Below are 23,974 nucleotides of genomic sequence, written 5' to 3'. Positions count from 1 at the left end.
ATGAGCCTCTGACAGCGTCCCGCTAGCCTTCAGTCCAATATCAGAAAGGGTCCGCACGGGCCAAACCCCACATTTGCGTGTGGACGTTGTGCTGCACGTCTGTCTAGCTGCTCAACTGCAAAGGCGGATGCAGTCTCTGCGGGCACGTTCAGAGAGGCCCTTTGGGAATCTGGCGCTAAGCACTGCTGGCGTTACCTGTTTGCTCCTGCATTCAAACGGGGGGCACCCAGCGCAGGGGCATTCAGGAGGATGCCCTGCCTAGGCGAGGCGCTAGCTACCCGGAGGGCCTAATCGTGTCAGGTGCAGTGCACCCTTTGCTCCAGCTGAGGGGGCTCGACACCTTGCAGGACGCAACTGCGAGGCACCCGGGCTTGGAAATCCGAGCCTGCCTCTCAGGCACTGGAATGCCTTTCCTAGGATGGCCTCCTAAAGGGCTACACCTCGACTCCCCAGCCAGTGACTGCAAAGAATGTGGTTCGACTTGTTTGGAGGATACAATCCTTATGTCTTATGGTAAGGCTCCCCCCCGCCCCATGCACAATCACAACTGTGGGTTTGACCTGCCCTCTCTGATCTGGGCGATCCCGGACTTTTGATAATGGGAGGCGGGTGTGTAGGGCTGGTGAGCGGGTGTGCACGTTCCAAATGGCCCTTTAGCCTAAGGAGAGGCTCTTACCACTTCAGTAGCCACCTTTATCGCCTCCTGTAGCCCATACAGCTTCCCTGCAACCAGGTAAACCCCAGCGGTCCATATAGCACAGGCTTCATGAACCCAGTGCTCCTGCGTGTCTCCCACCGACTCCTGAGACGGGGACTCGGCTTTGTTGCACTCGTGCCGTCTGGGCTTCTCTGCCGCCTCCTCTCCCTCTGTCCTCTCATCACAGCAGTAACAGCTTTGTAGTTTCCTAAACATTCCCCTGGAACTCGACCGGAGCGCGCTCTGTTTCGCTGAGTCAGCGGCACTGTCCAGCCTTGGCAGCTTTCCACTGATTGTACTCGTTGTACAATTATTATCTGTCGTTTTGAGCGTTCTCTCTGCCGGCGAAGGCACGGGAGCCTCTTCGCTTGGCCCCTCCACTTTAATCTTTTCTTTCAGCCTCGATTTCTTTTTCGGCAGGCAGTGCTCCGGGTAATACGGCCCACAGAGGTCCCCAAGGTCTTTGTAATTGGCTGGGTTCCGGCAGAGGCAGCAGACCAGACAGGCTGCGTTGAGGGCCTTGGACACCACTGGGCCCAGGTGCATTGTGGAAGATAAAGGCAGCGCCGCTTTGGGCTGCAGGGAGGCCCCGCCGGGAAGCAGGGCCTGGGCCGAGGACGAAGGCTGCTGCTCCTTGTGGAGCCTGGCCTCCTCCCCGGCTGAGTTGATGACGGTGCAGGTGGTGGTGAACTCGTTGTGCTTTTCCACCCGCACGTAGGGGGAGAAGGGCGGCGCTCGGCTGTCCGTCCGCAGCCGCTTGCACGAGATGTACTTGAGCCTGATTTCGGGCTCCGTGGGGTTAAGCAGAGGGGCCTGCTGCTGCCGCCGCCGCTTCGCCCTGCTTTTACACCTGGAGGCCACGTTCTTGGCCTTGCTACGGGTGTGCCGTTTCCTTTGTCTCTTGGAGTAGCCGTTGTAGTTGGAGTGGTTCGCTCGCTGCTTCTGCGCCCGGGTTTGGGTCTGGGAGCTTCTCCCCTCGGGGGGTTCGTTCTTGGCAAAGTCTTTGTCCTCGGTCTTTGGCTTCTTCCCGTCCCTTTGTCCGTCTTCCCCGTTCCCCAGCGCGTCCCCCGCGCCTGCCCGCTCTCTGGCCGTCAGGAGCAGAGCAGGGGCGAGATGCGCCCGCCTGTCCAATGGGTTTTTGGCCACGCTGAAGGCTGCTGCTTTCCCTTTTCGGTTCCTCTTCTTGGGCAGCAGGCTGATGCTCTTTGCAGCCATGCTGCTGCTGTTGTACTGCACTGTCTCGGGAGATGAATAGGCCTCACCCTTGAAACAGTCAGAGGACAGTTTCTTACTGTTCATTAGTTTTCCTTTTAAGGATCTGTTGTTCGAATTTCTGCATAATTGCTCTGCTACTGAAGCGGCAGGAGCCTTTTGTGCCATGCCCTGGTTTAATGGCCCCGCTTCTCCCACCGCTGGGGTTACACTTGCATTCTTTAAGGCCCGCTCCTTCTCCGCGCCGGCAGGGCTCAGAGGATTACTGTGTGCAGTAGCGGTGGCAGCGGCCGTTTTGCATGCAAACTTCTTTAAATTCGGCGAGGTGATCTTCTGCACAATGGCCTCCAGCTTGAGGCCCCTGCCTTTCCTCGGGGGCAGCACTTTTGTCTTCATGGCCCCCTGAAATGCTGCCCGAGAGGTGATTTTAATACAGACGTTGGGGGGTTCTTTAGCTGGAGGGGGCGTCAAGGCCGCTTCGCAGGAGCTCTTTGTGGGCAGTTTAGCTCTCGCCTTTTTGGTTGACGGCATCCTTTTAAAGAGATTGGGGGAGGCTTCGGGCTTCTCCTCTTTTGTGCTGCTGCTCCGTAAAACTAAATTTCTCTTTTTGGTAGGGATAGGGGACACGAAGGTGGATTTTCTCTTCAGCGAATGAAGCGGCCGCTCAGACATTTTGCTGCCCATTCCGGGCCCGGATTTGGGGAGTTTCATTCTTTTGCCCACCTTCCCTTCTTTGTGTGGCCCCCCTGGGGGTGTGATCTTGAAGGTGGGGGGTAGATGGTTGTTTGAAAGGAGCTTCTTGGGTGTTTTACAGTTTTTGAGCCTGACCTCTGCCGTCCTCTTCTCCCTTCTCCTTTTCGTATAGACCTCCTGTGTCTTGGTCCTAGATCGCAGGATCATGGATCTCTGGTCCTTCACCTCTGCATCTTGGGGCTCTAGGCCTTTAGCCTTCTGGCCAATAAAGTCCTCGTTCTGCACCAAGTTTGGGACCAGGAGAGAAGTGGGATCGCTGGGATTTTGGACAACTTTTGGGGTCGGTCTTCCGGTGCGTTTCCTGGCTTTGAAAGCAACTCTTTGCTTCATGCCACAAACTGATTTCTTCCCTAACTTTTCTTGATGGGCCAACACATTCAGTCCTTCCAGTGGGGCTGGCGTCCTGGGTTCACTCAAGGCAGTGAAAGAGCGGGTACACATCCGAGCTGGCAAGCCTTCAGCTGGAAACCTAGGAGTCTGGCCATGGGTATTTTTGCTTGTTGTTTCCATCTCACCATCTGGCCCTACACATGGATTGGCCACCATGCCAGCTGCCTGGATGTCTTTGAACAGGCTTGGTACTGGTTTGCTGGATTCCTCTCCTTCTGACAACCTGGAATGGACCCTCTTGCTGCGAAGAGTCTTGCCCCTTGAGATTGATTCTGATTTTACCAGCAAATTTTCCGGTAGCATTTGCTTCTTTACCTTGACCAACAAGGTCGTTTCGGTCTCTGTCTTCTCCTGGAGGACGCTTTCACCTACCGTTGTGTCCTCCTCAGGTTTTATGTGAGGCAGGGAAGATTCAAACCAACTTTTCACCTTGGTTTCAGTGCCGACTGCCGGACCTAAGAGGATAACAGACTGTCCAGACAAACGAGAGGAGGGAACTGAATTTTCTTTCTCCACTGCGCTTACAGTTTCTTCTGCTGATACCGGCACATCCTTGGAGGAGAGCACTGCAGCATTCTCAGGAGGTTTAGGTGGGGATGTATCGTAGATCACAGATTTCTGCTCTGAACTAGCCAGCTCACACAGAGATGAATATTCTTCTGGTTCCAAATCAGACTCCTTCAGATCTGGAGATGATATCATCGGGATTTCACTGAAGTCCCCACCTGAACAGCAGTGCCTGGTATCCTCCAGCCACCTCTCACTATCTGCTTTGGTGGCCTCATCATACGTCAAAGTGTCTTCCTCTTCCTCCCCCATCTGCTGCTGGCTGAAGTCCTCAGCTTGTTCATTCTTGGCTGGCTGTTCGCCGTCACATATATCCATGCAGCAGGCATTTTTTTTCTCTTTGCAAGACCCGGCCAATTTGCTGTGGAACAAATCCTTGGAAAGATCTGACGATTGTAGGCATGGCCCAAGCTCCTTCCACCTCAGGCATGATTCACTGATGCTTTCATCTGGCCAGTCAAAATGCTCCATGGCATTGTCGGAACCCACTGAGTTGGCCGTGGTGTTTGAATAGCAGCTGTAACTGGCGGCCCCAGAACTCGAAGTAGCAGCTGGGATATTGGGTTTGGAATTATATGCCATGGAACTGGTGACTTTAAGAGCATTCTTTGTTTCAGTTGTTGTAAACTCCACCTGGGCATTCTCATAAACCTCTTCGCTGAAATCCTTACTGTTGTTTCCCCCAGAGGCTTTGTCTAATTTCAGGGGTTCGGTGTGGGTACCCGAGTCGCCTTGGTTGGACCAGGTGCTCTTAACCATTGAGTCCAGACACGTTCTGTGATTTTCTATATGGAAAGGGGATTTCGCGGGGTCTTTGTTTAAAGCGGGGGAGTTGGCCCAGGCTTTGTCTGCCTTCTCGTTGATAGCATCCTGTAGCACAATGATTTCGGAAGCCAGTTCCTCCTGAGATAGCGCACTCAGGAGCAGCCTCGGGCACTCCCTTTCATTGGTCATGTACTTGGTGAATGTTTCCAAGGGCAGGTTCGCATGAATACTCTGGAAAGAATCATCGGACTTTGTGGACATGTCGTCTGGAGAAGTCACCGAGCAGGTAGAGACCGACTCGGGCTTGGCCTTGGAGTTGCTGTTGACCCTCGCTGGACTGCGGCTTTGGCTGCAATAAAGGAAATTTCTCTCTAGTTGATCTTCAGACCCGCTCAGATAATCGGCATCCTGAGCTTCAGCATGTACTGACTGAGGGGTGCTAAGAGGGTCCGACAGGGGGGTCCCTACCTGCTCGGCAGAGTATGTGCTACTCTCTGGACTGCAGTGTTGGCCTTTTAGCTGTTCTGGTGTCCTAGGAGGGTTTTTGATGCCTTTTTTCTGGGGCACAGCTGATTTTGAAAGGAGAAGCTGCTGGACAGTGTTGGAAATATTCTCGACTTGTGAGGTGAGCGCAGTTAGACTTTGCAAACTGAGATCGGACAGAAGATTTTCAGGGATCTTCTCCTTCTGCAAGTTTTTGCAGTTCCCAGACTGAGCATCTGGACTTGTCCCATCTGTTGGAGAAGGATTCAATAAAGGCATGAAATGGCTGTGGTCAGTGATGCCGGCAGGGAAAGACCCTGTGCTGAGAGATTGCTGGCTGTATTGGAAATTCTCCAGGTTTGGCATCAGAGGAGATGGAGTGGAGCTATAGGATGGAGATCTACCAACAGAACGAGCTGGAGAATGACTTGAGCTAGGACTAAATGTCTGGTAATATTGCTCTGGGGTCCTCACTGGAGCATCAGTCTGGCAATAGGTCTGGCCTGGCTGGTTATAATGTTGGTACTTTGCTAGGTTTTGATAGTGAAGCGTTTCCTGGGCATGATGCCTTCCTTGCAAGGGCTGCTGCTGCTGTTGCTGTTGTGGTTGCTGTTGCTGGTCGTAGCTAATTCGGTTTGCCTGATAGCCATGCAGGTTCTGTACTCGCTGCCCAGACGCTAGGTTAGCAGCACCTCCAAGAGGCCGCTCGTGCTGTTGGCTGGAGGGCGCGGTGCAGCTTTTATAGGAGTGAGCTGCCTGGCTCCCTCCTGGGACGGAGGAGTACGTCGAAGATGCTGGGAACTGGGACTGGGAGTGCTGGGTAAAGTGGCCGGTCTGGGAAAAGGACATGGGTGAGGAGACGTCATTTTGGATTTTCTGCCTTTGCAGCTTGGGATACGTCAAGGCAGGTGGCTGTGGCGGCGGCGGCTGCTGCTGCAGGTGCAAGGAATGCGTTCGGAATGGAAGCTGAGCCGTTTGCTCGTGGTACTGCCTGCTGCCGGCGGGAGCCGGGCTCTTTTTCATCAAGTTTTCCTCATATTTTGCCACTCCTCCGGCTAAGGATTGCTGCTGAGCTCCCCAGGTCTGCAGGCTCTCCTCCCCAGAATAGCGGGCCGGGTACGGGCTGTTCTCTTGGACTGCATAATTCGAAAAGGCCGGCCGGCCTTGCAGCTGCTGGCCGGGCAATTGCTTATTTCCCCTGTGATATTTCTCCACGGCGCTGTTCTCGTACCCTGGGTAAGGCAGCTGCTGCTGACTGTAGTACTCTTTCGCCACCAGCCTCTGACGCTCGCAGTTCGGCCCTGCCTGACTTTGATGCCTGTAATTCTCCAGGCGTGATGTATCTTGTGAAGTCTGCTGGTAGTTCTGCTGGTTGCCATGGAAACCACACCTTTCTCGAAAGGACTGCATGGCTCGGGCTTGTTATCTGTGAAAAGAGAGAGAGAGAGGATTCAAATGAACCATTTTCTTTTACCTTGGGTTTGGGAAGGGGGAGGGCGTGTTATATTGTTGTTTGTTTGTTTGTTTAAAAGCCGGTGCGAGATATTAGAGATTTGTGCCTGTATTGTGGCTGTTGTTTTGCAATGCAGGCCTCCTGACTGTGCACTACAGTCAGACCACCCCCCACCCCTTAAAGGAAAACAAAACAAAATAAAAACAAAACAAAAATCCCAATGACAATTCCTTTCCCCCCTTCTTTCTCCCTTACCAGCTGCACTCTATTGACACCCTCTGGTTCAGGAACACTCAGACCATCCTGCCAGCCCCAGCATCCCTGTGGACTCAGATCTGCCAAGGACGGCAACCAATGCAGGCAGCGTCTGGATGCGGCTTGAATGGTGTTAGGTTGCTCGGTGTTTCACGCACCTGTTTTCTCATCCCTCTGCCCCTCGAGTGCTGGCAATCACTTAGCAAAACCATCCTCCCTCCTTTCCCCACACCCTCCCTTGGGATTTCAGGATCCTGTAATCCAGTTACAATGCCTCGGTTTTTTTTAAATTATTAATCATTATTGTTGTGTTATTATTTGACCTATCAGCACTGAGGACAGAAACATGGGCTCTGCTATGGAAAGTCATTTCAACTTCCTGGTTCTGCTTCTCTGCCCCCCCCCCCAGCTCCCCATCAATAACCTCCTCAATTGGTGTGATACCATCTGGAATCTGTCTGCCCCTTGAAGCAGACGTCTATCAGAAGAGCAGTGAGGCACAGCCATCATAAAACGTCCCTGGTTCCTATCCCCAATTCTGTTAGGAAAGGGCAGTGCCTGCCTTGCGTCTTCCATCTTCTAGGTAGATAAATGGATCACGTGCGGTGAGTGAGACAATGCGTGCTAACGAAAGGGGAAAGGTGCATCAGCATGGACATTAAGGGACCGATCCTGTGAGGTGCTCAGGGCTAATAGGCATATCGGGGGCGTAGCAAGGAGCAGGCCCCACCAGCGTCTCTCTAACTTGCCTTCCCTGGAGGGGCTCAGGGTGAGGATTTACTGTTGGCTCATCTGCACCCTGCGCAGCACCAGAGTTTACCGAATAGCACCAGTGGTGCCTGAAATCCCCTTGGTGAGGGATACGGCTGCCTCTCTCACCCCAAACCACCCTCACAGCTTCCTGGGCCAGGCACGGGTATATTCCCACACTGGAAATCACATAGACTCATAGACTCATAGACTTTAAGGTCAGAAGGGACCATTATGATCTATCCACATTAGAGAAGGATTCTGGTCATGCGGGTTTCCTTCTGACTCCTTCCAGGGGGAGCTAATAAACGCAGTGGGATGTGACCAGAGAGGTCCCTCTAAGGGGATGTGGTCACATCACAGTTAACCCAGGCTCTTACCTGGGGTTTTAGCCCCAACCCCCTACCATCCACACACCATGTGACCTGGGTTTCGAGGTGCTTTAAACCCGGGCTGCCTGACGCGGCTGGGGTTACAGGTGAGAGCGCAGGCTCCGGTTTAGCTCGGGCTGAAACACCCACTTTGCAGCGAGGATGCATGCAAGAGCTGACAGTCCTCCAATGCCTTCCCACAATTCCCCTCCAGTTCTCCCACAACTGACGGAATGGATTGGGAAAGAATCCTGGAGTGTCTCAGCACAAAGAATGTGGGATACGCCCCGGACACACACATGGGTGAGTGGTAGAGACAGTGAGGGTGCAGGGCCGTGTGGAGGCTCACACCACCCAGGCTAGACTAACCCCGGGGCCAGTTACCTGGGCTAACTGTGCAGTGAAGACGTCCCCTACAACGGGTAAGAGCTCGGTCTGCAGGCCTGTCCCCAGAGATGAAAGGAGGAGGAGACGGAAAGAAAGAGGAATGCCTTAACCGTGTGCAAATGGGGAGTCCTCCACGTGAGTTAGAAGGGTTGATCTGACTCCCCTGGGAAGCACAAAAGGGAGGAGGCACCTGGAGGGGACCCACTCGACTGCTCTAACAGTGAGGCAGCATCCCCATTCTTGTTGATTGACTGGCCCTAAACACAAGTACCGTGAATGCTTAGGGGGCCCATATCCTGGCCAGCCAGCCTGCTTTCCCCACCAGGAGTGGTGACAGAAAGGGCCAGTGCCCCATCCTAGGAGCTGGGGTGGGGCACACCATAAGGCCAGCCCGGTTCCTCTTCATACCGCTCCCATTCTCTGAGGAGCAGTGTCTCTCTCTCCCTTCTGTCCTCTCTCTGTGTTTATTAAGGAAATGACTTTAACACGGGGAACGGCCTCTCGCCCTAGTTCCCCACTTCGATTCCGGCTCTGGTTGGTGCATCTAACACATTACACCAGACACCTGCTGAGAGAGTCAAACCAGAGCTGTGCACAGAGGCGGGATTTTTTTCTGTTTTTTGACACGGGCGTCTCTTTCTCCGTGCAGATCTGAGCCGTCACCTGCTCCTTTCGCTAAAGACTTCAGGCTGGCTGTTAAAAACAAACCACCCCCACATAGACCCACACGCACTCCCCCCCCACACACATGCAAAACACATGCACCCCCCACATGTAGTCAGACATGTGTGCACGCCCAATCAAATATATGCATGCACCCAGACACACAATTTCATTCCAGTCTCGTAACAAGCGCGGACACAAATCCCCATCACAACGGCCCCTGCAGCATGTAGCCCATGAAACAAGGTTACCCCCGCCCCTTTGCACCTTCTCCAGCGCGACCATAAAATCCCCACGTTCCTTGCGGCCCCATCCAGGGAAGGTGGCGCCCCCCTCGTTCCGTTGTACCAGGGCGGCATATTTACGAGGCCAGAATGTGCAAAACTCTGCGTGGCTCTAAATGAAGCCGCCTGCACCTTTGTCTGTTGAGCCTCGTCTATCTGCACAAATTACATTTCTGCTTTTATTAGTCCCAGATTGCTCTCATTTCCTGCTGAGTGTCCTGTGGATATCATTAACATTTCAGCACCTTTTATTTATTTATTTCGAAAACCAAAGCCTCTGAAATACAGGACCAAAAAACGCTATTAGAAGCGACTCAGAAAGGTGGCATTGCTAATTTCCCCTCTCCCCCCACCCCCAGCACCCTGTTATTCCACTCCCCCTCCCCTAGAATGGAATGCTGGCTCCGCTTAATTCAGCTCTTCTGTATTACAGCTGGATTTCCCAATACGCACAAGCAGCTGGATGCGGTTAAAGCATGTATCTCGGAGAAAAGACAGTTCGATTAAAATATGGTGAACCCTGTGCTCAAGTCACCCGACGCAGAAATCGTGGCTTCACTTTCCCCCGTCCCACCAAAGGGGCTAGGGGGGAAGGAATCGGGGAACAAAAGAACACAAATGAAAGAGAGGCCCTGGGGGTACGGGGGGGGGGGAAACAAAAGGGTGGAAAGGGCCCAAAAGCTACACAAGGAAGTGGGTTTGAAAAATGAAAGCAGCTTGAAAAAACATTGAGCTGTTGCTTTAATGGAAGACTCCTTTCTTTCTCTTTGATTATTAATTATCATTACTTTTCCAAAGAGCCCAGGCAACGCCAGGCTGAGATAATGACACCGTTTGGCTGTGGGGGAAGGAGGGACGTGACATTAGCACAGAAAGAGGGGAATGAACTGGGGGAGATGGCGAGGGAAGGATCCAATTAGAATCAAAGCGGGTTTGGGTCATGGTGACATTTCCACTGACTGATCCCCGGCTGGAAATGCACCTCTCCGGATTTGTCCCTTACCCGCCAACCTCCAAAAGCAATAGTCTGTGAAGCCCCTGGAGCCAGTGAGGAAGGAGAAGGCCTGGAGCAGCCTAGCAGTGGGAACTGATTAGCAATGGGAAATGTGACAACTGATGACAGCAGCCGCCTCCTGACAATAGCTCCTCCAACAATTGATGGCCCTGACTATCTGTGCCTCCCAGACTGTAGGCTCCCCTCCCCCAGCCCCACACATTGGCCAACACTGAGCATTAATGGCCCCATCTATCTCTGATGTAACTCCTTGGATTTCCATGGGGGCCCCTAACTCCTTTGATACTCACACAGTAGTATTAGGCCCTGTTTGCATTATGCAACACGTTGGTAGCACAACTGGGTTGAAACCCACTTTGGTTCAGCAGTGTAGATAGAGCCGACTTTTGCTACAGATCCTAAGCTAAAACCTGGCTTTCAAAACCTGGTTATAAACCCACCTGGGCCCATGCACTCCGACTGCGCAAACCACATGATCGCGCAGGTCAGCCACACAGCCGAAGTCAGTGAAACGGGGTTGTTTCGCCTGTTAGCCAGGCCCTTCAAGCCGGTACAGCAGCATGCAGCATTCCAGGTCAGCGCGCCCTGCTGCACAACAGCCAGGGAGAGGGTTGTGTCAGGGTGACACAAATACCGTAGGGCTTCATGCCATAAAGCGCCTTCCCTCACTCTCCCCTGGACTGAAAGAATCCAAATGCAGAGATAAGCGACAGCAGGGGGGAGAGGCGGATTCAGAGTTATGGGCAAGGGAGAAAGCGGCTTTCAAAGGAGACCTGAAAAGGGAGAGAGTCAATGAGGCCGAGATGATAAAAAGCGGCTGTTGCCGAGACTGTGTGAGGGGACAGGGAGGAGGCTGCGCTGTATGGGGGTTGGAGCAGGGACGGGGCTAGAAAGGGGGTGGGGTTCGCGATACTGGCTACAGCAAAACCATGGAGGGGTTTAAAAACAAGGCCGATGAGCTGGGGCAGGTCAATGGGAGTTTCGCCCCCGACTTCAGCAGGAGCAGGATTTAGCCCCAGGGGAAGCGAGGCAAATAAAATTGACAGAAGCCGTGGGCCAAAGCCGTGGGCGGATTTCCTCCTGAGTACGTCTCAGGGGGAGCCCATCAGCACAAGGAAAACACCCACACAACCCTGTATATTCCCCCTGGATCCTCGGCTCCGCTTGTTACATACAAGGCTGCATTCTGCTCTCTGTTACCTGGGCCAAATCCAGAATCCCCCTCCCCCCCCAGCCCAATTCTGCTCCCAGTGAGGCCGGGGTCAATCCAGAGGGGCTCTGTTGGAATGAGTTCAGCGCTCTGGATTTATGCAGCACAGAGTTTGGCCCGTTTCCTTTGCTCCCACGTGCTGGGGGCCCTGACCTGGGACACTCCGGATCAGATCCATTCCCACACTCTGTGCTGGCTCCGGCGCGTCAGACATTCCATCCCCCGGCACCTCAGCCCCCACGGCTCCAGAGCAGCGAGACCTTGGCAGTATGCAGTTGCCATGGGGACAACCTCTTATCTGACCAGTGGTTCCGACCATCACACTGTGCAGTGCAGGAGATGCTGTTCAGCTGCCTAGAGCCCCTCCCCCACACCGGCTCACAACTCTGACCGTGGGCGTCTCACCGAGGGAGATCCCCCCCGAAATTATATTTCACAGCCATGGGAGAACAGCCATCACTAGGGAGGGGGACATTATTTGCCTGTGATTTTGACCCGACTCCTCTGAAAAGAAGTCAGCGGAGATGAAAATGCTGGAAAAACCTTTGCAGAAATCTGTGTTGTTAAAAATAACATAAATGTTGCCTTCCTGGAATGATCGACCAGACCAAAAGTGCATCAATAACATACAAATGCTTTGCCCTTCACAATCCCTCTGAGACAGGGGAATGTTGTGATCTCCCATTTTACAGGTGGGGAAACTGAGGCACACATTAGGCCCTGGAGGGGATGTAGGTAGCTTCCTGCAACACTCACCAGCAAGCCCCTTTGATGAGGCAATCTTTTTTCAGCTGCAGGAAGGGATGGTGTGGCAGGGGAGCTTTTGAGGGCAATGATCACAGCGTAGGCTGGGAAGGATGTTGCGATGGGCAGATACCAGAGGACATGGCTGGAGAACAGAACCTGTGAAAATATCTCTGCTTCATCTTGGAAGGGGTAAGGGAGAGGGGAGAGATTGCTCTAGCAACAATCCCGCTGAAATAAGGAGATCCATAAATACAATCCGTTTACTACAGCGGTGGACCCTACAGAAACTGGTTTAACACCATGAGTCTTACAGACGTTGAAGATGATTACTTGTGCCTCAGAGCTCCTGTACATCTCCCTGTTCTGCCCCGGTCAGATGGCGTCTGCGCTTGTTGGATTGGTCCCAGTCTCTCTCTTTAGAGGGTTGCGTCCAAGGGCAGCTGAATATTCCTGCTCATGAATATTAAGGAGCAGGCAAGACTGGCATGATAAGCAGCGATGACGGGAACTCCTTATATCCACCTGAAGCACCAGTGCCCTGTGTAAGCTGACCAAGAGTGACCCTCGGTGCCCCAGTTAAGATGTGATTTTATTCTTCATGTTAGCTCAAATCAAGGCCTTGCCCTTCCGCAGGCTGGCCATCCTGTTACAAAGAGCTACCCGGAGAGACTACACGACTGACACACAGGATGGAGGAGCCCTACGGAGTCCCCATTGTCATTCAGGAGAACAAACTCCTGGCAGTGTGTATCTCGCCCTTCTCTGCTGCCGCTGGAAACAGAGACCTGGACACAAGTTTGGATCAGATCACGCGTGAAGTGAGTTTACTGTACTCCTTCTCTCTCTTTTACCCCCCGCAAACTGTGCACGCAAATCCAGCCCTGCTAATGATCCCTGGTCAGGAGAGCTGGCCCAGCAAGCGGACAGGAGCAGAGCTGCAGGTGCTTTTAGGATGGGTTGTCACAGCTTTGCATGGGCTCAGGACTGGCACAGGTGGCCACGCCTCGGGTCAGGCTTGAAGTGCATGGTGGGCAGGCCTGGGCGGGAGTATCTGGCTGCATCTGCTGGTCAGGCTTGCGGCACACGGGCAGAGCTGTTTGGGAGAAGAGTGGGGAACATGCACACCACTCACTCCCCAGCCAGCAGTCCCTCTAACAAACACTAAACAGGAATCACTTTCCTCACTCCCACCCCACAGAAGGAGGCAGATGAAGGGTCTGACCTTACGAAGTGCTGACATCAGCAGGACTGGAGGGTGCTCAGCCCCGCACAAGTTCTGAAATGCAGTTCCCAGCATCCCTGCTACCCGCGACAGAGCCAACCCCTCCTTCCCTTCCAAGAGGTCTCCCACGCCCCCTTGCTAGCAGGCGTGTGCTGTAAGGCTGGACTTAGCCAGGCGAGGTCTGTCTCTTCTCAGCAGGTGCAGCTTTGACACAGCTCCATTCCCTCACCTCTTTCCCTCCGGATGCTCTGTCTCTCCTTGTGGCCTGGCTAGCGTGGAACGTAACAGATGCTCCTGCCTGATGCAGGCTGGCCTCAAGTCAAGCTGTCTACAGCAGCAGGTTTAACATTCTCTCCGGGCTGAGACCTCGGGGCTGTCCACATTCACGCTCCCAGGTGCTCCCCCCTGCGAGACTGCTCAATGCCCTATTCTCCAGGATCCCAGCTTTCAATTAAGAAGTTTCTAGCCCAGCCCCGTGATCACAATCACAAAGGAAATCAATAGGCAGCTGTCTCATTGAGTCTGCAGCCTGACAAACTGAAACAATAGCACTGAGGCGAGGTGGGAACAGCCTCTCAGCTTAACCTCCACAGCCTCGGTCAGACTGTTGAACCAGCGGGCCCAGCTTGCCGGGGTTGTGACTCTGAGCGTATGTCTACACTGCAAAAATAAACCAAAAAAACCCACAGTGGCACCAAATCTCAGAGCCCGGGTCAACTGACTCGGGCTCATGGGGCCTGGGCTATGGGGCTAAGAACAGCTGTGTAGACCTCCTCGCTCAGGTGGAGTCTGGGCGCAAGGGGGAGGGTCTCGGAGATGAGTGGGGACGAGGCTATTTTTAGCCCGGCAGCCTCTGCCCCAGTGAGCCCAAGTCAAGTGATCCTGGCTCTAAGACTGGGTGCCATGGGTTTTTCTTTGCAGTGTAGACATACCCAGACAGCCCATCCAAACAACCACCCCCACTCTCCACCACCCACCAGCTGTGCACACCCAGGCGTGGTTCCGGGCCGCAGCCCGCTCCTGCGGAAGGGGATATTTTCTGAGGGCATGGGGGGGGATCACCAGCCGGGGGTTTGTCAGAAAAGCAATACGACAACAGTTCTGATGAGCGTGAGAAGTAGAGGCGGGACCCAGCATATTAAACCCAGCAGCACTGGCCGGCTCCAAAGGGCAACGAGGAACACTCTTTGGCTAGAATGGTGAACAGGAAGGGGAAGGAGAAAAGCAGGGGCTCCGCGGAGGAGCCCCTTAGGCAGAAGGAAAGCTCCAGGTACTGCCCGCTACCACCTTTTCACGCAGGCGACAAACAAATGCCGGTGAATGACAACTTGGGATTTTGGAGGGGCACTTTCTGGAGGGTTCCCACCCATTTCCCTGCTGAGTAGGAGATTCCACCCCAACGCCCCTCCGGACATCAGAGGCACGCTTACCTGTTTGTCAAATACGACACAGGAATGCTCGGCCAGCGGGCTAGACATTCCCCACAAGAGTACAAAGAACCCCTCTCTCTCTCTGAGGAGCTCAAAGCACTTCACACCACTCCCTGACTTATGTCTCACAGCCCCTCCCCCGGCGAGGAGGTCAGGCTTGTCCTCATTTTACAGAGGGGGAAATGGAGGCACAATGTGGGTCAGGGACACGCCCTAGATCCTATAGTCCTATTTTCTAACTAAAGGACCTATTTTTACAGCCTGTTGCCCCCTGTAACTTCACTTCAGTTTTCACCTCTCCATTTTGGAGGGGGATAAGAACATGAATTAGAATTAAAACACCCACTTGATGCAGGGCTGGGAACGTGCAGTCACTGGCCAAATATGCTACAATCCTTCACTTCCTTTCACAGTGACCCGCCACTTGTCATCAGCAGCATCCTTGCGAGTGGTCCACAGCTGACCCCTCTGCTGTGCTAGGAAAGAGAGGTGGGCCCAGAACTTGGGCTGGAAGTGGGGGCCAAGTGCTCCACAGATGGAAAAGGTCAGAGAGCCTCAGCCGTTCCCAGCAGGCGACCTGGGAACTGCTTACTCAACGCCCATCTCATGAGAAACACTGCACACTCTGTGCACACCAGCCCCTTCATGTGCCCCAGACAAAGGGTTTACGCTGTCGGGCCGGCCAAGTGAGATGGAGCCCTGCGGTGGCGTTGAGGTGTCACAACACAGCTGTGCAGACGCTCGCGGCAGTGAACGCCAGCCGCTCAGATGCACGGAGCCTTCTGCCGCCGTTTGTGATGGTTTTCTGATGCCCGCTCGGGGGGAAGAAAAAGGCCCAGAACTCTGCAAATGAAGGCCCTGATCCAAAGCCCTCTGAAGTCAGGGGGACTCTCCGCACGGACGTCAGCACGCTGAATGAAAGAATGGCGGCTCGGGGACTTCACCCTCCGACGTCACTCACTCTGCTCGGAGGAGGGGCGGCTACCGGGAACGGCACACGTTTTCACTGACAATGCCGCCAGCTCCTTTGGACCTTGTCACTCACCCCTCCAGCCACTGCAGTCCTGGGCTGCTCCAATCCTCTGCCAGCTCCCTGCACCGCTCCAAGCCTGTCTCCTGCTTCCAATTCTCTAAGGGCCTGGTCCTGAGAGAGGCTGAGTGCCTGCAGCTTCCACTGACTTCAACAGGACGTGGGAGTGCTCAGCTCCCCGCAGGATCAGGCCCGCGGTGCTCCCACTCAGCTGCTCCAGCCTGTTCTCTCAGTCTCTGGTTGCTCGCTCTTCGGGTGATGTGACATCAGCAAGGTCTTGCAGACTAAAAATAACCAGTGCTGTTGCATGGTAATAATCTGGGGAAAGCACTGTCATCCCGGCTCCCTGACTGCTCCCAAGCTCCGCACCCCACCCCCCCAGAGTGCTCCAGATGGAGCGTTACAAAATGCAGCCCCCTTGCTAAGCGGCAACCCCGGGATGCCAGCTGCCAAGACACCGAGTCGACCATCTAGCCTAGATCCTGGGTCTGCCCACCCTCCGCCAGGGTAGCAGGGGAAATGGCAGCCCCATGCGGTGACCTGCCCCCCCCTCCAGCCCCACTGGGAAGAGAGCAGCAGCAGAGGGGGGCAAGTTTCACATTGCAGCCCGATCATCCTTTGCATGGGGAGCCATGGAAAGGCGGCGAAGGCTGGCGCTGTGCAGCCCTGCCCCCTGGCAGAAAGCGCCTGGCAGCCCAGGAGATGCCAGCGGCACTTCCCGAACCACGCTCTGGCAGGCTGCCACACCGCAAACTGCTGCGTGTAATTTGATTATTAAGGTGGGGGGGGGGAGAGAAGGGGGAAGAGATCAGAAATTGCCCAGCCCCCGCCGGGCTATGCTGCGCCGTGCTAAGGCGGGGGCCCCTCTCCAGCTGGCAGAGGACAGAGCTAATTGTGCAGCCACTCTCTGCTCGTGGGCACTGAAATGAAGCCGGGCCCCGCTCCCAGCAATTAGGCTGCGACTCAGGGATGATGTCTGTTAGCAGCCTCCGAGCGAGAGATGCGGCGTGCCCCCCCCCCAAAAAGCTGTGTGCACCCCCTCGGTGGGGGACCTGGGCGGACGGGTGCTTCCCTCTCCAGGGGGGTGGCTTGTGTGTGTGTATGGGGGGGTGCCTCCTGGCACCCATGGGGTTCGGGCACCCATGGCTGGGATCCGAGCGTGGGGGAGGTGGCAGCCAGGCGGCTGCTCGCGACAGCTGTTCCCTCGGCGTGCTAGACAGGCAGCAGCACGCCCTGAGCTGCTGGGGGAGTGGCAGGAAATCCGCAGGACTCCCCCGGGGCCAGGTAAAACTTCCTGGGGCTCATTTCTGCTCTTCGCAGCCCGCCCGCCCTCTTGGCTTGCTTGGGCACCGGCGCCCAGTGGGCTGATCGGGGCGATGAGCAGATGCCCATAGCCTCTCTCCCTGCCCGTGGCAGCCGGGTGCAAGGTCACCCGGCAATCTCCCCATTGCCCCTCCCGCTGTAGGGACACAGGGTGGGAGAGGAGCAGGGCAGCCCCGGACTTCTGCCTCCCCTCGCCCCCCCTCAGTATTAATTAGAGCAGGGGGGGAAGGATTCTTAAGCCACCATCAACAAGCCGCAGCAACCAGCCCCTTGGCTCTGCCTTTCCAGACATGTGGGCACGCACAGGGACGCAGGGGAAGGCGGGAAGGGGGGCGGCTGGGCTAAGGGGACCCCCCCCCACAATGGGGAGGAGGCAAGAGAAAGCAGCTCTCCTCCCCAGCCTCCATCATTCATCTTCCCCGATTCCCCGCTGTACACTCCCTCGGAAATCAGCCGAGTGAAGCAGCTGTTCCTTGCACACTTCACTTGACCACAGATGATGATAAATGAGGCTGGGGCTGTGCCGAGAATGTGCGCGTGGGGGAAGGGGACGGCTCACTCGCTGCGGTCACTTGCAGCCCCTCTCACTCCCCCCCTCCCCACCCCAGACAGCGGGGAATGCCCTAGGCGGGTTCCTCCTAGCTCAGCAAAGGGCGCGGTGTGAGGGGCTGGAGCCTGGCCCACGCTACACCGATGGCCCCGGCTGCGAGCCAGCGGCAATGTCAAGCCCCCACGTGCTCCGGGAAATTCGGTGCGAGGGGATCGCGCGGGGCTCGGCCCCTGCAGGGCACAGCGGTGCTGCCGGCAAGGTGCCCTACGAGAACGGCCACACTGGCTCAGCCCAGCGGTCCATCGAGCTCAATAGCCGGTCTCCGACCATGCCGAAGTCCTGCGCCTGGGAGCGCCGCACATGGGGCTCCATTGTGCATCACTGCAGGCAGGCAGAGCTGCTGTTTTGTCCCCTCCCTCCAGCTCCACTGCTGCTCCTCCTCCTCCTCCAGGCTCCACCTTTGAAGCCCCCCCTTCCCACCCCCTAAAGGCGCTGGGTCGAGCCTCCCCTCCCCAAAAGCGCTAATGCCTGGGTCCCCGCTGAGCCCCCCCCTCCCCCTTGCGTGCATGCCCCTACCCTGCTACCCATTAACAATTGTAAATAATGGATCTCTTTCCTCCAGCCGCCTGCGAGGAGAGAGGTGCGGCGGATGGAGATTGCTGAAGGATGCTAATGATCAGGTGGCACTCGGTGGCAGCATGCAGGGCTCTTGGGGCGCTCAACCTCCTAGTTAGCAGTGGGGCTGGCGCTCTCCCGGGGGGCTTTGCTGCTGTCGGGCTTTTTAATGCTGGAAGCAGTGCTCTGAATTCAAGGGGGAGCCCGGTGACTGTTCTAAATGCTCAGTAACTTCCCGGCCAGACAATGCCTCCTCCCTTCCCCACTGGGATATCTTCCTTCCTTTGATGTAATACATTGCTCTGTCCGCTGCAGCTTCTGCCCACTTCCTGTGTCGAGCTAGTCTTAGAGGCTTGTTGCTCTCTGCGTTTATGCTCACACTCATCCCCGTACCCATTTGGAAACCTCAGCCTCGCTCCCCCTTACTCCCGCCCTTTGGTCCTCAGCCTGGAGACTCCACTCCTCCCAATCTAGGAATTTCAAACGAAAACACTGGCTGGGAATACGGATAATGACTCAACATTTCTTCCTACCACCCAGGATCCGATTCTCCTCTTGCATGCACCGCTAAGGCTCCACTGACTTGCCTCACGTCCGTTTGAATCAGAGCGTTCTCACTCTTCTTCTTTTGGAGAACGGCTCAGATGCTGGCTGTGGGGTTTGTTTTTTTTCTAAAGCCGCTCTGGTGCATTCAGTCTCACACCAGATGTGGAGGAGAAATGGCCTGGGTGTATTAATCCCTGTAACCTCCCCTCCCCCCTTCCGTTTTTGATTCTTTCTTCCCTAATTTTTCCTTTCAATTCTCTACCTTTCCCAAGCAACTTTAAAAAACCACCACCACCACCACCAAAACGGGCAGCCCTTAATTATGTCACAGGTCAAAAGGGCAAAGGTCCGTCCTTTTCACCTCCTCCCAAGGCCGAAATCGCCAGTGGAATTACAAACGAGTGAGGGGAGGCAGGTTATGCTGAACTCCAGCCATGAGGATATTGGGAAGATCCTGTGTTCTAAACCCCTGAGCAAGTCTCCTAACTCCCTAGTGCTCAGTGAAATGCCAGCTGGCAAGCTCGGTTCAAAAAAAGCCAGGAACCTCCCTGCAAACCCGATGCTCAACCTGAGTTGAGCATTCCCAGGCAAGTGATTGGTACAGCAGGGAAGGATGCACTGTCGCAGAATGCATAGCCCAGACTTAACATGTAGGGAGGAAAAACTCGTTTATTACTTCTCCCACCAATCCCCCCTCCCCTGGATTGGCATCAACCTTGAGAGGCTTGCAGGGGAACGGCAAACAAGCCCATCGTTATGCAGAAAACGGGACTAAGGTTAACAAGGGACTTGGCACTTCAGCCTCTGCACCTAAATCTTTTCAGCACTCTGCCTGAAGCTTGTGACGCAGGCAGACAAAAGCAAGGACAGCTGAAATGATATACTGACCCTCTGGCCTTCACGTCTCTCACTGTGCCTAGGTATTGCAGCAGGTTCAGGGAACTGATTCCAGACCAGTAACCCCTGGAGGCGCAATACAATGCCTAATGCAAGATAGTGCCTCATATACTCAGTGCTGACCTGATGGCCTTCTCTTAACCGATGGACTTCACAAGTCCTGTCAATCTCTAGTGTGTAAGTGTTCATACTAACAAGACTGACATGAAATTGTGGCATGGGAAGACTTAAAGACCCAGTGTTATGAGTTGTCTGTTCTCAACCTGCCCCAAGTGGAGGAAGAGAGATGGTGTATTGAAGTTCATTCACGGGGGGGTCCCCACAATGCACCAGACAAAAGCATTGGCAGTGACCGAATGCAGCCTCCTGCGTAAGTTCGGCTGCTTGTCATATGCACTGAGGAGCATATCGTGGTGCCAATCAAAGAACAGTTCCATAGGTGGACAGAATGGTACGTGTCTCTGTGTAAGCGCCAAAGCTTGTCTCTCTTACCAACAGAAGCTGGTCCAATAAAAGATATGACCTCACCCACCTGGTCTCTAATATGCTGGGACCAACATGGCTACAACAACACTGCAGATGTCCCTACCGGCACACGTCTGCTTGGCCAGTCCTGGCTCCCTCTGCGTACGTACTCGCGTATGCAGCCCGCACTGCAGCCCACGACACTGCATCCTGATTGCTACTTTTAGCGAGCTAGTGAGGTTAAATCTAGCACAGGTACGTCTACATAAGCTGTAAATTACACTTCTGGTTAAATATCCTAAGGCCCTGGCGGAGCCCTCCATCACCTCGAAAGAGCACCCGGCCTCTTCTTTCATCACCACCCCTCATGGCCCCACACCGCATCAACCAGGCTTCACAGGAGGATCAGGCGGGGTCCCTTCAAAGCCCAGCAGTGCTGATCCTTAAGAAGTCCCTACAGCACTTTTGTTCATCCCCCTGAAGGAGAAAACCTCCACCAGTTTTGTAAAAGACCCCACTAGACATGTTGCCTTTTGTGTGAATTTCACACGGCGTTCTTGGGCTCCTACCAGGTGACATGGATGTTCAGCACACACTCAACCGAAACTCCTGGGAGCTGAAACGGGGGGATTCTCTCACCGCTCTAGATCTGAAAACAGGGAGTCCTAGTGACAATGCTGACACAACTTTAACTATAAATTGCCTGAAAGTCCCCCACAACCATGATAAGCTTTGGATAACCCTCCGCTGCTGCTCAGAGCAAAGCGATGGGCCATCTGGATGGAAAGCATTTACCTTTTTTTTTTTAAACATATTTTCTGTCTTACAGACTGTGACTTTCCTTCCTTCAGAAGAACTATGAGATTCCAAAGTAGTTTAAATGTAAAAGAAAACACCCCAACAATCTTGTGTCTTAAAAGAACCAAATCATTTCCCATTCTTCTTTATAGTATCATTCTGTTTTAAATTACAGACAGTTCATTTACAAATTTCTAGTTAACCTATACCTCTCTCTCATCCACCATTTTCAAGCCATTACTGGGCAAGAGCTTATAAAATTTTAAGTGCATTCAAAATCCACACCGTATTTAATCATGGAATTAATTCATTTGCTTATGCAATCACAGTAAATGTCCTGTATATAGGCAACACGTAAGAGTTGTCTGATCACAGCTCGCCAGCAGAAATATTGGTCCAGACCTAATAGGAGAGAGGAATAGTCTTGTGAAGCAGAGAGTGTGTGTGTGAGTGTGTGTGTGACCTCCTTAGGCAAGTCACTTCCTCTCTGCCTCACTTTTCCCATCACTGAAATGGGGATAGTAATGCCTACCTAGGAGGGATGTTGTGAAACCAAATTCACTGCAACTTGTAACAAGCGTTACAAGTGCTGTTGTTATTATTAAAGCTTTTTTATCCTGCTTCTCACTCTAGCGCAGGGGTTCTCAAACTGGGGGTCGAGACCACTCAGGGGGTCACGAGGTTATTACATGGGGGGGTCGCGAGCTGTCAGCTTCCACCCCAAACCCCACTTTGCCTCCGGCATTTATAATGGTGTTACATATATTAAAAAGTGTTTTTAATTTATAAGGGGGGGTCGTACTCAGACGCGTGCTCTGTGAAAGGGTCACCAGTACAAAAGTTTGAGAGCCACTGCTCTAGTGCATACTGTGTATGGATCACAGAGTCTTCTCTGCCTGAGCTGATAATAGCGAATTGCTCTAGGATATTTAGTGCTCTGCTCTCATGCAACTGGTTGGTGAGGCCTCCTCCATCAGACACAGTGAAGTAGGGTGTGAAATGCCCTTTTACCAGTACTGTGATTGGACAAGCTGTCTCGCTGAAACTACAGAATCAAAAAGGCTGTTTCATTATCACGAGGCCAGGTTAGAGGAAAGGAACCACCAGAGTGCATGGGCCAAATTCTGCAGTGATGGAAACTGCATGGTTAGGTGTCAATCAGTGTCAGTCAGAACCGCGACTGATTTGGCTTCGAGTGGGTGTGCAAAACAAGGCCAGCTGACCTGCCGAGGGGGCAGATGAGGGTGGGGAGGAGAGCAAGAAAAGCAGGAGGAGCGGTAAGGAGAAGGTGAGGAGCTCTTTGGTTTATAACCTCCCTTTGCCCCTTGTGGCTGTCTTAGGAGCCAACGTCCCAGTGACTAAGTGCCCCCCGTGCTTTTGGAAATGGGATTTAGCCATCTCAGTCATTAGGCCTTGCAACTCTGAGCGGAGCAATGCCAAGACACCTATAAAAACCTGGGCCTCAGTAACTCCATTACCTGTTTAGGCTCTAGATTTACATCGGTGTAACCAAGAGCAGAATCTGGCTCTGTACTGCATATATTACCCTCGCTTTGCACACCCACTGAATGTCAAATGCATTTGGTTTTACCCTGCTTCACCACTTCCATCTACTTTCTGACCCACTTACTCCCACTGTAAGTTGCACCATTGTTTACATCGCCTCTGAAGTCAGCTCTGAGGCGTCCGTGGGATACGCTCTCGCTCCGTGCTGACTCTGGGCTCCAAGGGGACCATGCTTGAAATACTGGTTCTGTCTGTTTGACGGAGGAAATTAACCTTTTAGGAGTAAAGATCAAATCAATCCTTTGCTCTGTTTATGGATCACACTGCTTTGTAAGCAGCTTCCTCCTTTTCCGGGCCTAAGCACCTACCAGGGCCTTCAGTTCTGCCTTCATTTGCATTTGAGTGTTTCTTGCGGTTTGCTGGCTAGAGCTTTCAAGTCCTGTCTGAGGAAGCTCTTATGCTCTGTCTACCAATACCCTGGGCTCCACGCTGCTGGAAACTCCATGCTCTGTCTGGATGATGTGTTAAATAAAGACCAGAGACAACTGAAATCCCAGTAAAGACTTAGGCCAGGGGTCTCAAACACGCGTCCTGTGGAGTTATTTGCTGTGGCCCGCCAAGCTCCCTGTCCCCTCTGAGTTATTTCCTGTGGCCGCCAAGCTCTCCTCACCCGCCGCCCCCCCCGTCCCACCCAGTGCACCATGTCCCTGCTCCTCTGCCTACCCCCAGGTGCTTCCCAGGAGGGAGGGAGGAGGAGCTTAGCACTTTCCAGGAGGGAGGGGGGAGGAGCGGGGAGCCGCACGGTCAGGGGAGGAGGAGGAGAAGAGGCGGGGATTTGGGGAAGGGGTTAGAATGGGGGCAGGGACTTTGGGGAAGGGGTTGGAATGGGGGTGGGGAAGGGGTGGGGCCTCATGGAAGGGGTGGAGTGGGGGCAGAGGCAGCAGGGGGAGAGAGGGGTGTCAGTGATGCGGCCCTCGGGCCAATGTACTAGTCCTCATGTGGCCCTCGGGGTCATTTGAGTTTGAGATCCCGGACTTAGGCAGCGAGGAGAGGGTTAACCCTTGGGGTGCCAGCACTCGGGCTTTGCTGATTCGAAGCACTGTTTTCCTAACGCCCAGGGACAGGATTAAAAGCGTTCTGTGATCCCACCAGATCGTATCCACTAACAGGGTTGCGCCAGGTCATGATTTGCACTGAGGCCTGTGGCAGGAAGCGGCAATGCTGATTCAGCACGTGGTGTTCTTTCCACTGAACCAATGCCCAGGCTGGGCAGCTGGAGGTGGTCTCAGATGAGGTTCTGGCCACTTGCGGTGACTGAAGAGCCTAGGGCATTTTTCATAAGAGTGGGCGTCTCAGTGTCTGACTAAACTCCACCTCCAGTTGTTGCGAAATGCCTGTTTCAATTCTACCGGCTGTTAACTGGACACTTCCTCTCCTAAATGGATGTGGAGTGATGCTGGGAATTGGAGAACAGCTGCTGAGTAACAACACCCGTGTGGGTGGACTGTTACCTCTGTGCTGGATCCCTTTCCTGTTGCTCCAGGGCGTGGCCAGTCCTAAGCCGTCAATGTCTGTAAAGCACTGCGCAAT

General features: G+C 54.0%; 1 protein-coding gene across 5 annotated transcripts in view; it reads right to left on the bottom strand.

The window, feature by feature from the left end:
• RAI1 (retinoic acid induced 1) overlaps nucleotides 1-23,974 on the bottom strand; it is a 132,555-nt gene that overhangs the window by 7,661 nt on the left and 100,920 nt on the right. For all 5 annotated transcript variants that reach the window (XM_054042639.1, XM_054042638.1, XM_054042641.1 and 2 more), the window contains one exon: nucleotides 677-6,293. In XM_054042639.1, the coding sequence (XP_053898614.1) occupies nucleotides 677-6,277 (5,601 nt within the window). In that variant the 5' untranslated portion in view covers nucleotides 6,278-6,293. The remainder of the gene's footprint in view (nucleotides 1-676; nucleotides 6,294-23,974) is intronic.

This window comes from Malaclemys terrapin, chromosome 10 (assembly GCF_027887155.1).
Source record: "Malaclemys terrapin pileata isolate rMalTer1 chromosome 10, rMalTer1.hap1, whole genome shotgun sequence".
NCBI classification, from domain to species: domain Eukaryota; kingdom Metazoa; phylum Chordata; order Testudines; family Emydidae; genus Malaclemys; species Malaclemys terrapin.
The sequence above is the reverse complement of the archived record's forward strand: the minus strand, read 5'-3'. Positions and strand labels throughout refer to the sequence as shown.